Source organism: Physella acuta, unplaced genomic scaffold (genome assembly GCF_028476545.2).
Source record: "Physella acuta isolate Inbredline_101_S28 unplaced genomic scaffold, ASM2847654v3 ptg001171l, whole genome shotgun sequence".
Taxonomy (NCBI): domain Eukaryota; kingdom Metazoa; phylum Mollusca; class Gastropoda; family Physidae; genus Physella; species Physella acuta.
The window spans coordinates 86,193-102,786 of record NW_026732688.1 but is presented as its reverse complement, the minus strand read 5'-3'; the positions used below and the strand labels follow the sequence as shown (position 1 = coordinate 102,786).

At 39.1% G+C, this 16,594-nt stretch overlaps 1 protein-coding gene across 1 annotated transcript; it reads right to left on the bottom strand.

The window, feature by feature from the left end:
• Window positions 1–4,962: 4,962 nt before the first annotated feature.
• On the bottom strand, window positions 4,963–16,594 carry LOC131956715 (uncharacterized). Its single transcript, XM_059321276.1, has 16 exons — window positions 16,540–16,594; window positions 15,608–15,706; window positions 14,819–14,907; window positions 14,164–14,343; window positions 13,398–13,518; window positions 12,775–12,880; window positions 12,090–12,181; window positions 11,018–11,191; window positions 9,226–9,326; window positions 8,315–8,507; window positions 7,818–7,939; window positions 7,401–7,482; window positions 6,677–6,808; window positions 6,436–6,544; window positions 6,085–6,227; window positions 4,963–5,253 (listed from the first exon to the last, which is right to left on the bottom strand). Exons 1-16 carry the CDS (start codon window positions 16,543–16,545, stop codon window positions 5,011–5,013), a joined length of 1,992 nt encoding a protein of 663 aa, XP_059177259.1. The 5' UTR covers window positions 16,546–16,594; the 3' UTR covers window positions 4,963–5,010.

Sequence of the window (16,594 nt, the reverse complement as noted above, 5' to 3'; positions counted from 1 at the left end):
GATGACTGCAGTTTACGGATAAGTGAATATCATGGGTGACTGAAGTTTACGGGTGGGTGGGTATTGTGGGTGACTAGTTTACAGGTGGGTGGGTATTGTGGATGACTGCAGTTTACGGGTGGGTGGGTATTGTGGATGACTAGTTTACGGGTGGGTGGGTATTGTGGGTGACTAGTTTACAGGTGGGTGGGTATTGTGAGTGACTAGTTTACAGGTGGGTGGGTATTGTGAGTGACTAGTTTACAGGTGGGTGGGTATTGTGAGTGACTAGTTTACAGGTGGGTGGGTATTGTGGGTGACTAGTTTACAGGTGGGTGGGTATTGTGAGTGACTAGTTTACAGGTGGGTGGGTATTGTGAGTGACTAGTTTACAGGTGGGTGGGTATTGTGGGTGACTAGTTTACGGGTGGGTGGGTATTGTGGGTGACTAGTTTACAGGTGGGTGGGTATTGTGAGTGACTAGTTTACAGGTGGGTGGGTATTGTGGGTGACTAGTTTACAGGTGGGTGGGTATTGTGAGTGACTAGTTTACAGGTGGGTGGGTATTGTGGGTGACTAGTTTACAGGTGGGTGGGTATTGTGGGTGACTAGTTTACAGGTGGGTGGGTATTGTGGGTGACTAGTTTACGGGTGGGTGGGTATTGTGGGTGACTAGTTTACAGGTGGGTGGGTATTGTGAGTGACTAGTTTACAGGTGGGTGGGTATTGTGGGTGACTAGTTTACAGGTGGGTGGGTATTGTGAGTGACTAGTTTACAGGTAGGTGGGTATTGTGGGTGACTAGTTTACAGGTGGGTGGGTATTGTGGGTGACTAGTTTACAGGTGGGTGGGTATTGTGGGTGACTAGTTTACAGGTGGGTGGGTATTGTGGGTGACTAGTTTACAGGTGGGTGGGTATTGTGGGTGACTAGTTTACAGGTGGGTGGGTATTGTGGGTGACTAGTTTACAGGTGGGTGGGTATTGTGGGTGACTGCAGTTTACGGGTGGGTGGGTATTGTGGGTGACTAGTTTACAGGTGGGTGGGTATTGTGGGTGACTGCAGTTTACGGGTGGGTGGGTATTGTAGATGACTGCAGTTTACGGATAAGTGAATATCATGGGTGACTGAAGTTTACAGCTGGGTGGATATTGTGGATGACTGTAGTTTACGGGTGGGTGGGTATTGTGGATGACTAGTTTACAGGTGGGTTAAAATTATTAGAGAAACGTATATACGTCTACCAGAGATGGCAATCAACACAGGTCCATTACCTGCCTCGTCCCCACTAGTTGTAAAGTGATAAGACCTTCCAGAACTTGTCGAGTTTCCTGAAGATCTCAGCGTTGACGTGTTCCCGTCGCTTGGTGCCGAACTACGTTTTGTCCTGTCCCCAATTGCCGAATCGAAGTCTCCTGCTTCGGATTCTGAATCAAGTTTCGTACTTTCGGTTGTGTTTGAGTGAATGACGTCATTTCCTGCATCAGTTTTAAATGCTTTCTTGTGTCGCCGTCTTTTCTTGCAGTTGTTGCTATTTTTAGACTACAATTTAAAGATTGAAGTAAACGCAAGTTTGAATGAAATCAATTTTTCATAAAACACTTCACAATCGTCACGTCACACATCTCACAACCCACGTCATTTATCTCACAACCCACGTCATATATCTCACAGCCCACGTCGGTGTCCGGTCAAAAAACCCCTGGACAAAAACCCCCTGGACATAAACCCCCCGACATAAACCCCCTGGACAAAAACCCCCCGCGACATAAACCCCCCGTCACACATCTCACAACCCACGTCTTATATCTCACAACCCACGTCATGTATCTCACAACCCACGTCATATATCTTACAACCCACGTCATATATCTCACAACCCACGTCATATATCTCAAAGCTCACGTCATATATCTCACAGCCCACGTCAACTATCTCACAGCCCAAGTCATATATCTCACAGCCCACGTCATATATCTCACAACCCACGTCATATATCTCATAACCCACGTCATATATCTCATAACCCACGTCATATATCTCACAGCTCACGTCATATATCTCACAGCCCACGTCGGTGTCCGGTCAAAAAACCCCTGGACAAAAACCCCCTGGACATAACCCCCCCCCGACATAAACCCCCTGGACAAACCCCCCCCCCCGCGACATAAACCCCCCGTCACACATCTCACAACCCACGTCATATATCTCACAGCCCACGTCATATATCTCAAAGCTCACGTCATATATCTCACAGCCCACGTCATATATCTCACAGCCCACGTCATATACCTCACAGCCCACGTCATATATCTCACAACCCACGTCATATATCCCACAGCCCTTATATATATCTCACAATCCACGTCATATATCCCACAGCCCGCGTCATATATCTCACAGCCCACGTCATATACCTCACAGCCCACGTCATATATCTCACAGCCCACGTCATATATCTCACAACCCACGTCATATATCTCACAACCCACGTCATGTATCTCACAGCCCACGTCTTATACCTCACAGCCCACGTCATATATCTCACAGCCCACGTCATATATCTCACAACCCACGTCAAATATCTCACTATATGATATTTAATGATATTTAGAAGAACAAAAAAAAAAAAAAAAACCTTTTTGAGAATTTTTTCTGGTCTTGACGTGTTTCCAGCTGCCTTCCTGCGACCCTTCCTTGGAGGCGGACGTCTTGGACGTATATTACGTATACTTAAAACGTTTATACATACATGTACAGCAGGGGTCTCCAAAATACGGCCCGCGGGCCGGATGTGGCCCGCGAGGTCCTCTCTTCCGGCCCGCGGAGATCGTTTTGTCCATGGAAAAAAACGTTTGTTGGTGATGGCTGAGGAACTTTGCCCAGAAAAATCAAAGAAGAAACTGGCCCCCGAACTGAAATTTAATAGTTAATGCACCCCTCGGACTGAAAAGTTTGGAGACCCCTGATGTACAGTATCCACAAGTATAGTTTCTAAACAGGAAATAAGCATGGATAGATTGATACAAATTATAAGGAAAAACAGTACGTCCGAAAAGGGAAGGTTAAAGCCACAGTTACATAATTGTATTGATTAATAACGTTTTTGTGGACGTACTGAGTTCACCAAGAATGCCTACCACTTAGAAAAACATTGTGTTAAATATTTTGATATACTTTTAGTAACACATTACAATAACAAACTAACAAGTAAAAATTACAATAAAATAAACATTATGGACTGAAATAAATTCTAAACTGAATGAGACTTCAATAACAGAGAAGCCGAATTAAACAGCTGATACATCACTGAAAACTCGAATGCTTTAGCGAATGAATAGCCACCTTAAATATAAATTGTCACCAAGGTTTTGTCTACACAAGAGAAACTTCGATATTCAAAATGCAATGCAATAATTTACTTAATAATGGGTTATGTGGCTGTTAAATTTACTTCAGCGATGCATGCTCCATTAAAACATAAAACTTAACAACTTTAAAGATTATAGCGATGTATGTTGGTTCATGAAAAGTCGAGGGACTGACAGGATCTTGCTGGAGATTCTGGCTTGCTGACGTGACATTTATACTTGGAGTGTTTGGGTTGCCCGCTATGTTGTGATCCCATCTTCTGGTCAGACGAGTATGTTGATAAATATCCGATCGTCTGGTTCTGGCAGCTGGGCTGTCTGGCACCGCGAAATTCTTGGTGGTCACTCGTTCACTTGTGGTCACTGGCTGTGTGACCGGATGCTCGTTTTTGATTACCACCTGAAGGTGTAGTTTGGCTGACGAGGTCATGTCTGCTCTGACCACGTGATCTTTCTTGTCCATACATGCGTGTCCCCTGTTATCTGCTGAACATTTTTTTATCTTCGTCTCTGGATAGACAAACTTTCGACTGGTCGCCAAAGTTATTATTTATCTAAGTTTTATTTGGCATCGTCTATACAGTGTATGCAACTTTTAAGGGTTTATAATCAGATAAGCTAAATCAGAAAAAAACCAAAAAAAAAAAAAAAAAAAACTAGCAGACCAGGCAACAAGCTGAAGATAAAATAAAAAGTCTGTCAGATAAAATAAAAAGTCTGGTAGATAAAACCAAAAGTCTGTCAGATAAAATAAAAAGTCTGTCAGATAAAATAAAAAGTCTGGTAGATAAAAAAAAAAAGTCTGGTAGATAAAACCAAAAGTCTGTCAGATAAAATAAAAAGTCTGTCAGATAAAATAAAAAGTCTGGTAGATAAAACCAAAAGTCTGTCAGATAAAATAAAAAGTCTGTCAGATAAAATAAAAAGTCTGGTAGATAAAAAAAAAAGTCTGGTAGATAAAACCAAAAGTCTGTCAGATAAAATAAAAAGTCTGTCAGATAAAATAAAAAGTCTGGTAGATAAAACCAAAAGTCTGTCAGATAAAATAAAAAGTCTGTCAGATAAAATAAAAAGTCTGGTAGATAAAAAAAAAGTCTGGTAGATAAAACCAAAAGTCTGTCAGATAAAATAAAAAGTCTGTCAGATAAAATAAAAAGTCTGGTAGATAAAACCAAAAGTCTGTCAGATAAAATAAAAAGTCTGTCAGATAAAATAAAAAGTCTGGTAGATAAAAAAAAGTCTGACAGATAAAACGCAAGAACTGGTAGATGAAGTAGGAAAAATACTAGTGTATTATCATTGATCGCTGAGTTAAATCGAAGTTAATTTTTAAACTCGGATAAAATAAAATTATGCAAGGGAAGCTACCCATGAAGATGCTGTTTGATTACTGCTGCTACACAATTGTTATCGTCAGAACAAATCCAATGCAGGGACAGATTAATTTCTTTAATGTAGGTACTCGGCACTTTGTCTAATTACACAATTGGCTATCATACAATATCATACAACAGTCTATACATTCTAAATTGCAAAAGAATAAAATATTTTTTTTTTATTTGTAGTTTATTTTTAGAAGCAGGTTATTTTTAGAAGCAGGTTATTTATAGACTACACAAGTGGTCGTTGTTTCCGCCGGATACAGATTGTTGTTGACGTCTCTAAGGGCCGGAGACGATCTTGATGTTCTTGGGGTGCTGGTCCCAGCAGACGTCCTGGTAGTCGCAGGCCTTGTACTCCACGACCTTGGTGGCCGGGTTCAACCAGAGGTCAAGGTTGTGCACGTGACCGTTGGCCTGGGAGGTGGTGGCCGAGACGACATTGCCGCTGACCATGGCGTCGTAGTCTGACTTGAGGAGGGTGAACTCGTGGTAGTGGTTGCCGCTCACTAGGGTCGGGTACAGCTGGGGTTTGGGGGGGGGGGGGGGGGGAAGGGGGTTGTTAGAGTGGGTTAAAAATTTTTTTCAACAACATAATGCTACATTTAGCATTACAATGTGACATTGGTAAATCCAACTGATAAAATCAAGCTAAGATTGTGTTTGTGTCCTAATTACTGTAATACTCTCACATCACACTTGTTATACTGAGATGCCGCTATATCTTGCATGCAGTTTGAACGGTTTATTCATGCGAATAGAGAATTAAGTTAAGCAGTAATTTGGGACTTAATAAAAAAGCAATAGACGTCATTTTTTGAGCTAAAACAGATTGTTAAAAGTTTTGTTCCTACTCAAATCAATCTGTAGACTGGGTAGGTAAAGTAGATTTAACCAGTATCAGTTTCAGACCAAGGCATAACGGCCAGAAGTTACCCAGAAAAAAGAATTTGCCTTTTGGTGTTTTTTTTTAAAGCGGGAGCAATATATGAGATAATGAATCGGAAAAGTTGGATTACCCGAGGCACTAAAAAGCAGAAATTATATTTGTTTGCAGCTCTAAGTACTTAATATTAGTACAATATCCAGCAAGCAGTGTTTCTTTTAGACATTTTTTTCCTTATGGGGCTGAAATGCCTGAAAGAATCTGGGCACTACCTCTGTCATCCACAAGCATCTAGACAAGTCCTACCTCGAGACAGGTCTTACATCGAGACAAGTCTTACCTCGAGACATGTCTTACCTCGAGACAAGTCTTACATCGAGACAAGTCTTAGAGACAAGTCTTACCTTGAGACAAGTCTTACAACGAGAAGTCTTACCTCGAGACATGTCTTACCTTTAGACAAATCTTACCTCCATCTGGTACGCCGAGCTACCCCCAGTCGTTGTTTTCATCTGCGCCATCCTGTTTTTGATGACTTCTATTTCTTTCCAAGCAACGCTGCCCTCGGCATGAACTGGCGGAATCGGGTACCGGAAACGGATGCTCCCAATGCCTGGCAAGTTTAAAGATTTGACGAGTTAAATCAAAATAAATAATGTCTGGTAAGTTCACACGTTTAAAGATTTGAGGAGTTCAATCGAATATAAATATATGCATCACGTAAATAATCCAAAAGTTATGGTAATTAATTAGTTATATTTTTTTTTCACAAGCTGACTTTAAAAATAAAATCTAGAGTTAGGATGGCTAAAGATGGCTACCTCTGATTGGAAGAGAGAGGATGGGGATGCCGGAAGCTGAGACGTTTCTGATGGTGCCCTGTTTGTCCAGGACACCAACCCCACCCCCGGCAGTGTCGGCTGGGTCACTCTGTGGATAAAATGTGGACAATTCGCAGATTAATAAGTACAAATAACAATTTTGGAAATTCCGCAAATTAAAAAGTATTCACCGTCAACAAAAAAAAAAGAATCTACAGAAGGAAAGTGTCATTTAGCTTACCTCCCCTGTAGAGCTGGAGTAGAACGCTTGTGGAGTGAGGTAATAGAAACTGTTGGGTGACGTCCCGTTGTAGGCTCTCGTTGTGTTGGTCGTGCTGCCGGACCGTCCGTTGGCATAAACGATTTTGTTACTCTTGAAGAAAAACAAAGAAAATGGTCATCTTTTTTTAAATAAACGCAAACTTTTCAAATTCAAAGAAAACTTTAAAATTAAACTAGGCACATCATCAGGTGAGAAAATGATCTCTCAGATGTATGTCTGATGAAAGAGTATGACCGTGCCACGGAATCTCATAATAATCGGTGCTGGCTTAGCTGTATCAAATTATGGTAGAATTTGCTAATACCAAGGTTAACCTAACCCTAACCTAAACTCGAATCCAACTTTGACCATAACCGTAACACTAACTTTTGGCCATATGAATTAACCTGAAATTAAAATTAAATTAAAACATCCTATCACCCCTATTTTTAGTACAACCCATTGTCCGGTTTATCATCTTTATCATCTTTATCATCATCATAATCATAATCATCATCATCCTTAACATCATCATTTTCATCATCATCATTTTCATCATCATCATCATCATCATCATCAACAACATCATCATCATTATTATCATCATCATCATTATCAACATCATAATCATCGTCGTCATCAAGGACATATTATGCATGTTATATTTACTAATAAATGAGCAAATTATAAAGCTCATACTTACTGCATAGATGGATAAGTTATAAGGGTTCCAGCTAAGTAAGGGAGACAAGTAGACAACTTCTAGAGGAATGGCGTATGTGAACCTATGGGGTTAGAGAATAAACAAATTATAGGCAACTTTTAGGGGAATGGCGTATGTGAATCTATGGGATATAAAAAAAAACACATTTTCAGAAGTCTTTAAGAGACATTTCATGCAAATCTCTCACACATTTTAAAAATCTTTATGTATGTGTATGACATGTGGTTAGAGAAAGAAACTCTTTAAGTATGTGTATGTGTACGTATATGTATACTTGTATAGCTACGAGCAGGGATATCTACGTATGAGTATATTTAACCTTACAGCGAACTGTTTACTTTACATATCTAAAAATAGATACACCGTGTTTATAAAAAACAAAAATCGTCCAATGACCTGGAGTAGCGTGTAACACAGTATGTGGTGTTGGGACAACTCTTGAAGGCAACAGGGGCGATAAGAGGCTGGGTCGTCTCAGCGAAGAACAACATTTCATCGGAAAACCCACGGAAAACGCTCTGCAAGCAGACCATATTATTATGTCATTGCCCAATCACATTTTATCATTTAAAGTTAGAAAACGCATAGATACCATAATAGAACAATACATAACACAACGAATAAAATTAAAATTCTGTTTCGTAACCGGGATAAGTACTATAAGAAAATAGTAGAAAAGCTTCAGTGTATAAATCATTAAAATATATCCTAATGGTAATTTTATTTTAATATATGAAGCTAAAAATAATAAATACACTAAACAGTGCTTAAATCTCTGGAAAAGAAGTAAAAAGTTGAAAAAAAGAAGGGAAAAGCTGAAAAAGAAGTAAAAGGCTGATTAAGAAGTTAAAAAGACTGAAGCAAAAGAGGATACGAAGCTGTAATGAACTGACCGAGGTTCCCATAGCACCCGCTGCGCCAGTCTTGAGCATCCTGTGGTAGTAGCCGGTGTTGAGCTTGGTGTAGTTGGAGCTGTCCTGTGAGTAGATGTCCTGACCAAAAGCTGCCTCGTTCAGGAGGTCGGGGATGTTGTCTGCTCCTGGGATCTCGCTGAAGATCTTGTCCAGTAACGTGAACCACGTGAATCTACGGGAGACGATACATTCAGGTAACAGACGAACATTTCGAACAGTGATGAGATAGGATGTACAAGAATGCAAACATTGAGATGTTGGGCAGAAAACAAATAGCAAATTTCTAATTGCTATGGCAGATAAAATAAGTGATGGCAGTAGGGAAAATGGAATGCTGAGATTGTATGCAGACGACAAATAGCGAATTTCAAAAATGATTGGACAGACAACATGAACGGAACAGTGAGTTTCTTGAGCTATATGATATGCAACGGTACTTAAATATTTTAAGCTTTAAAGAATTTTTTTTTTAATTTTGTTGTTTATTGCAAGCTTCTTCTATCTATAACCAAAGAAAATTACTCTATTAACCTATTACCACTCAGAAGTAAACAGAAATCTTTCCGCAAACAAAGCAAGAAAAAATCAAATGAAATTTGTACGCAACTCAGCTACAAACTAAAAAAATATGCGATATATTAGTTAACTGACGGTCGAAACAAAAACAAACCACTTTTATACGTTTTCTAAATTTCCTTTGACATCGAATACATTTTTTTTATTCCGGTAAAAACAATGGCAATTCCAAAAACCCACCCTTACTTCTAACATTAGAGTTTCATCTTCTCTAAAGGTGTTTCCCACTTAACCCAAACAAAAGGTACCAAAGCTAAACATGTGACAGTATCAGCAGTAGAAAAAACTACAAATAACCCCCCCCCCCCACCTACCTCTCATCGCTGTACTCTGACAGTCTAAACCGTGCGGCTCTTGTGGCCAACACACGGCTCAGCGGCTGGCGGTAACTCTCTTGGTAGGGCCCGTCGTCTTGCTGTGAGGGGAGATAATATTACAGAGTTATATTAGTGACTGGATTTCAGGGGAGAAAATAGTACAGAATTATATGGGTAACTAGATGTTAAGGGAGACAATCGTACATAATCCTGTTAGTTCAGGGTAGACAATAGTACAGTATAATTTGGGTGACTAAATGTCAGGGGAAACAATAGTACATAGATAACTGGATGTAAAGAGAATACAATCGTACAGCATCATATGGGTGACTGTTTGTCAGGGGAGACTTTGGAATTCACGGTAAAGTTACTAATGATTGCTGGATGTCTACGAGAGTATGAATGTCGACTAGACGCTATCAAGTTGACGATGCTTTTAGTGTCTAACTCTCTAATACATTTTTGTTTGCGATAAAAATTTAGGAATACAAGAGATGCGACGACAAGGTCTAGTAAAGTCGCGAAAAGATTTTTGAAAAAGTAAACTAAAGTTTTCCAATAAACAAAAAAATACTAATAGAAATATAAATGGCCTATTTTAAAATAATTACCTTAGACACCTCATGTTAAAGATACATATACTAACTGTGATGTGGGTAAAAATATCTTGTTCATTTTAAATTTAATGGTGTAATATAAGGCTTCCAAAACGTGTTTTGAGATGAATATTTATTCGTCATTTACTGCCTATTAATGTATTATAAATTAAAACCAAAGGTAGACAATCTGAATTTCTGTGTTCGAAGTAAAACAAAATTCCAAGAAATTCAATAATTAATAATTAATAAATATTAATTATTGTTTATTTACTCAAATTAATTTAGGCATATTTAAATATTATATAACTTCTGTCAAAATGTTAAAGTAAACTTACATTTTTGAATTATAGTTAAACAATATGTTAAAAATATAAACCTTAGTGTTTAGCTATAAATTTCTAAATAAATAGAAGTTCATTTTTATTATATATCTATTGCTACTCCAAATCAAACGCCCAGTACTAAATTAAACTTTAAAAAATAAGATTGTTAAGACAGTCTAGAGTCTAGAGTCTAGATAAATGAATAACTAGTTGTCCATTGGCAATCACATCGGAAAGTGCTCACTTGTCAGCGCATGCGCAACAACTCAATAGGAATTTTTATCGTTTTCCAGTCATTTTTGTTTGGAGCAAATTGAGTTCTGGGTATACCGCCAGCATTTAGTTGCCTTAAGGGGGAGGGGAAGAGAATCACAACTGTAAACTCACCTGTCTAGATTCACCTGTCTAGATTCACCTGTCTAGACTCACCTGTCTATGTAGACACCTGTCTAGACCCAGATGTCTAGCCCCAACTGTCTATGTAGACACCTGTCTAGCCCCACCTGTCTATGTAGACAACTGTCTAGCCCCACCTGTCTATATTCACCTATCTAGCCCAACCTGTCTATGTAGAGACCTGTCTAGCCCCACCTGTCTATGTAGACACATGTCTAGCCTCACCTGTCTAGCCCCACCTGTCTACGTAGACACCTGTCTAGACTCACCTGTCTAGCCTCACCTGTCTAGCCCCACCTGCCTAGGTAGACACCTGTCTAGCCCCACCTGTCTAGCCCCACCTGTCTAGACTCATCTGTCTAGACTCACCTGACAAGATTCACCTGTCTAGACCCACCTGTCTAGACTCACCTGTCTACGTAGACACCTGTCTAGCCCCACCTGCCTATGTAGACACCTGGCTAGCCTCACCTGTCTGAAGTACGAGGTTGGAATGTCCCCACTGTAAGGTTTACACAGGATCCTGTAGTTCCACTGGGCGTACACGGGCTTGCCTGTGGTCTCGTTGATGGAGATGATGGCCGTGGGCAGGTAGGAGAAGTTCTCCTTCAGATCCTTGTTGCCAGTGTAGGAGGTGTAGCGGATCTGGAGCATAACAAGAAAACTTTAGATAGGGTATACACAAGTTGGGATCTTAAAACTTTAGATAGGGTATACAGAAGTTTGGATCTTAACAAGAAAACTTTAGATACAGATAGGGTATACAGAACTGTAATCTGTTTTTAGCTCATTGAGTTCATTCTTAGCTTTAAGCTGACATAGCTCAAGCACGGGTTTTGTATTCAGCTCATGAGCTTTCACGACAAGACAGGTCAAAATGAAGGGTATCCCAGCAGAATATTGGAGGCAAGACTGTATGGATAGGGTCTAAATGGTTTTAGATGAGAAACTCAATGTTCTAATTTAACAACGGAATATCATTTGTTATAGGTAGCACGCGAGTAGCATTTTTTTCTGGACAGTGCCCAAGATACATGAGGCAGATGAAGTAGAGTTGATCTGATTAATGACTTGGGAAAATAAAGGGATAGTGTGGTCAGTACTAAGCCCAGCCTCCTTAGTTTTAGGCGCGTCACGTCCTATGTAACTCGAGTCTGTGATCTGAATACGAGGTGTGTTTGTGTGTGTGTTTGTGTGTCTGTGTGTGTGAGTGCGTGTGCGTGTGTGTTATAACTGGTGTGTGTGTGTTTGTGTGTGTTTGTGTTTGTGTGTATGTGTCTGTGTCTGTGTGTGTGAGTGCGTGTGTGTGCGTGTTATAACTGGTGTGTGTGTGTTTGTGTGTGTGTGTGGATGTGTGTGTGCGTGTCTGTGTGTGTGAGTGTGTGTGTAGTCTGTGTCTATGTGTTTGTGTGTGTGTGAGTGCCTGTGACCGTGTGTGAGTGTGTCTATTTGTGTGTGTTTGTAAATGTGTGTGTGAGTGTGTCTGTGTCTATGTGTTTATGTGTGTGTGTATGTGAGTGTGTGATTCGTATGTTGACATCACCTGTTGCTGAAGGTCCAGCCAGGAGTCAGCCACCAAATTGTGTCGGTCACTGGCAAACGGTTCTTGGATCGTGGCATCGAGAGTCCAGGCGCCTGGGGAGAAATGTGATGAGAATTTATGACAAGTATACTTGGGTTAGTGCTTAAAACTTTCACTTCCAAAAAGTCAGAAATGTGATGAGAAGTTATGACAAGCATACTTGGGTTAGTGCTTAACACTTTCACTTACAAAAAGTCAGAAATGTGATGAGAAGTTATGAAAAGTATACTTGGGTTAGTGCTTTACACGTTCACTTACAAAAAGTTAATTTTTGTAAGAGTTAAGAACCAAAAAAAAGTTGATAGTATCACAAATGCACGCAATTAATAAGTAGGAATATGATTATTTAGCTGTGTACCAATGCAAGGCAATACAGGATAAAAAAATAAAAATAACACACAGGGGAAACAACCTGTATTAAAGGGAAATAACCCCTAATATGGGGGAAACAATTCAGAATAAAGAGAAATTAACCGTACTATAGGTAGACAATCCCGCAAAAAAAGGAAGCAAACTATATTCAAGGGATAAACAACTGTTATAGCGAGGCAATTCAGGTTTCATGGAAGAAATTTGTATTTACAAGTTACAAACAGCGATATAAGAAATTTAGCTCACATCTATACAACACACCAACTGTACTCACCCTCCATGTAGCACATGGCAGGCCGGAAGTAAGGTCTGTAGTCTCGGACTGTGTAGTTCTGCTGGTAGAAGGCCCGGAACCACTCGATCATCTCCGTGATCTGAAGCTGATGGTACGGAAGGTGAGGCGTTAGGATAGGGATAGTTTGATGTGTTTGACTCACAGGGACAGGGATAATAGGACAAAACGTTGACTTAGGATAAGGATAGAAGGTCAGCATATTAACTTTGACCCGTTAGGATAGGGATTATAGGACAACACATTTACTCACTAGGATAGTGATAGGAGGTCAACATATTGACTCGTTAGGAAAATGATAGGAGGTCAACATATTGATACGTTAGGATGGGGATCTTAGGACTACACATTGACTCGATATTTTTGAAAGTTTGAGGAATAAAAAGGGAATATACAATGAACAGACCAGAACACACAGACAGGCACTAAAACACACACTAAAACACGAGTGTACATATATATATATATATATATATATATATATATATATATATATATATATATATATATATATATATATATATATATATGTATATATGTGTGTGTGTGTGTGTATGTGTGTGTCTATAAAAGAGTATAATTTAACCAATAAATGTTTTGCTTACATCGACCGTTGGTTTACTAAGCACAGCTGGTGGTATTGGGGGTGGGGAGAGGTTGACCACAGCACGGAAAACTTTACTGGTGGGGTGGGGCTGCACCATCCGGTAGTCGTTGTGACGGGTCCTGTAGGACAGAGAGCACACTGTCGGGGTGTCATACTACGACGTTGTAGGACATAGCACATTGTCACGCAGCGCAACGAGTGTTGCATGTAATGTCACGTTGTGATGAATATTAAATGAAATTTCACGATGAAATATGTTACACGTTGCTGTAAAGTTGTTGAAATAAAGTGTTTGGGATTTATGCTTTGTTTAGATTTCTGCGAAAAATGGTAGCTGAAAAGACTAACTAGGTAAAATACATTTCATGTACAGCAGACTAAAAACGCACACAATAAGCCTACACAGAAATTTTTTTAGTGTTTTGATGTAAATGACAGAGATCGTAATTGAAAGAAAAATTCTTGCAAAAAAAAAAGACGAAATCAGAATATGGTCTATGGGAGACAACCAGTAAAATGTTATTGCTTGGATGTGAGTTAACTTAAATGACAAAAAATATGTTAAAAAGCGGATATTATGTTCTAATCAGTAAAATATAAATCAGATGATTCAGATGAAAGAGATGAAAAAAATTGTTTTAAAAAGGAAATCTAAAATTAATCTAAAACAACAAAGTAATTTTTAGCCGAAAAAACTTTATTCTGTTAATTATAACAACTGTTTCAACCAAACACATATTTTCCACCTTTAGAACAATACTTACCTAAACTCCACCCCGTTCATGACGACTATAGTTTCTCCCATACCCAGGGTGTCGTTGTAGTTGCTGTGGTCGTGCATGGCGCTGACCGCCTTGCCGATGTGGGTGGCATCAAAGTAACTGGACGTCCCGTGGGTGTAGTCCCTGAGCTGTTTGACCCCCGAGTGACCGTCAGACCGAATCCTGACCATTGGGAAAACAATTGTATATATATATATATATATAGACGTGTTTGTGTTTTTAAAGCGGCCATAAATCAAAGAATTGAAACGTTCCTTTAGAAATTGTATTTTATAAGACAAGAGTTGTGTACCTTTCTTCAACAAACAGTTGCTGCGACATGCCTTTAGAGATTGTATTTTATAAGACAAGAGTTTTGTACCTTTCTTCAACAAACAGTTGCTGCGACATGCCTTTAGAGATTGTATTTCATAAGACAAGAGTTGTGTACCTTTCTTCAACAAACAGTTGCTGCGACATGCCTTTAGAGATTGTATTTTATAAGACAAGAGTTGTGTACCTTTCTTCAACAAACAGTTGCTGCGACATGCCTTTAGAGATTGTATTTTATAAGACAAGAGTTGTGTACCTTTCTTCAACAAACAGTTGCTGCGACATGCCTTTAGAGATTGTATTTTATAAGACAAGAGTTGTGTACCTTTCTTCAACAAACAGTTGCTGCGACATGGTCTGACGGGCCAGGTTGGTCATCATTGTCTCCAGGTCAGTGACCCGTTGTTTTAATACCTGTTTGAACAGTTGTGTGAAACGGGATGACAAGTGTGACATGGGATGACAGGTGTGTGACATGGGATGACAGGTGTGTGACATTTTATGACAGGCGTGTTGCATGGGGTGCCATCGGATGATAGGAGTGAGACATTAATGAAAGAAATATGATGTAATGATTTAAATTACACAACATTATCATCCCCCCACTAACAAGTCAATCACCAGCATATTATTTAAATCAGCATTACATTAATTTTGACCTAAGCTATAACAAAATCAATCAACCCATCAAGACACCCCTTCCCTTCCCCTGGCAAATTAGCTACGACCCCGATAATGTATTTGATGGTGTATTGAACAAACGGTCAAACATTTCAGCTGATGTCCTTTCCTTACAACTGGACTAGTGGAATGTAAAACAAGCGCATCAATCACAAATGTCTCTAAAGCAATTACTAACATGCACACACACTCAGATATAAAACTAGTATATGAAACAACAATAACATTTACATAGAAAGACAGAAAGTTATAATCAAAACAGCTTGTCATTTAGATCTTAATTTAAATAACAACATTAACTAGCTATCAATCAATCAACGTCAAAACCACCACTTCCCATGAAACCACCACACACCCATGAAACCACACACACACATCCATGATACCACCACACACCCATGACATCAACACCCACAAAACTGCCACCACTCACCTCAACACCTGTAGTTGTAGCATTTATGGCCGTGTCTATCGTAGCAGTCTCAGTCAAAATGGGAAAACCCCAGCCCACAGCGATGGCAAGAACCACAGCCTATTGGAACAGTAGAAATAAAGGTTAACGATTGACACTCACGATTTAGTTTTCCAATGTAAAAAACTGCCCACAGCTCACCATGTAATACATTGACAGTTTTGTCTTATATATAGCATTACATATGTGTATTGATGTTTGATATGCCGTCAACATATTGGCATGTATATGGCATAAGTTAAATTTACATTTTTAATGATTGCATTTAAGAGTCGATTGGAAAATAAAAATGTAATATTAGTAACAAGTATTAATTGAGCATTAACGAACATACTATCCATAATTTTATGCACAATCACTTCATGATCAATCATTATTTGCTTAAAGAAGGCTAGATTGTGAGAACATTCACTGATTGTGTTATCGATCCTTTATTCTGCAACTGCTCCTTATTATAGTGAGCCACCCGACAACTACCTAACTGAATCCTCTGGGTTTTCTCTGTTCTACAAAATAACTCTATGTAGCTGAGGTTAACTATAATATATGTCAACTGTTACAAGATATTAGCCAATATATGGAGGTTTGCTTGTAATTTCAACAACTAAAATTATTTTTTTAGGATAGTTTTTATTATTTAAAAAAATTGAATACTCGCACAAATGCAGCTAAAATAATTAAAAAAGAAACAAAAAAACTGGACAATCGCACAGATCTATCCAAATTTAAAACTCATAATATAGACTAAGGCTAAAACTAGGCCCTAGTCTCTTGTCAAAATTAAAAACTTCCGCATCTAGACTTGGGCTAAACTAGACTAACATTTAGTCCAAGGTAAAACGAACAAAAATAGACTAAATTATAAACCCTAACACAAAACAACAGAATCTCACCAGCATATCTCAAGCAATTGATTTCTCAACAAGCGAAGAACGTCTCACTCAGCTC

What these genes read in the sequence shown, in the direction of transcription:
- LOC131956715 (XM_059321276.1), bottom strand. An exon ending in CAACTGTTTGTTGAAGAAAG is followed by an intron (nt 14,344 to 14,818) that starts GTACACAACTCT and finishes CCCAATGGTCAG; the next exon opens with GATTCGGTCTGACGGTCACT. An exon ending in ATAACTTATCCATCTATGCA is followed by an intron (nt 6,809 to 7,400) that starts GTAAGTATGAGC and finishes TTTTTCTTCAAG; the next exon opens with AGTAACAAAATCGTTTATGC.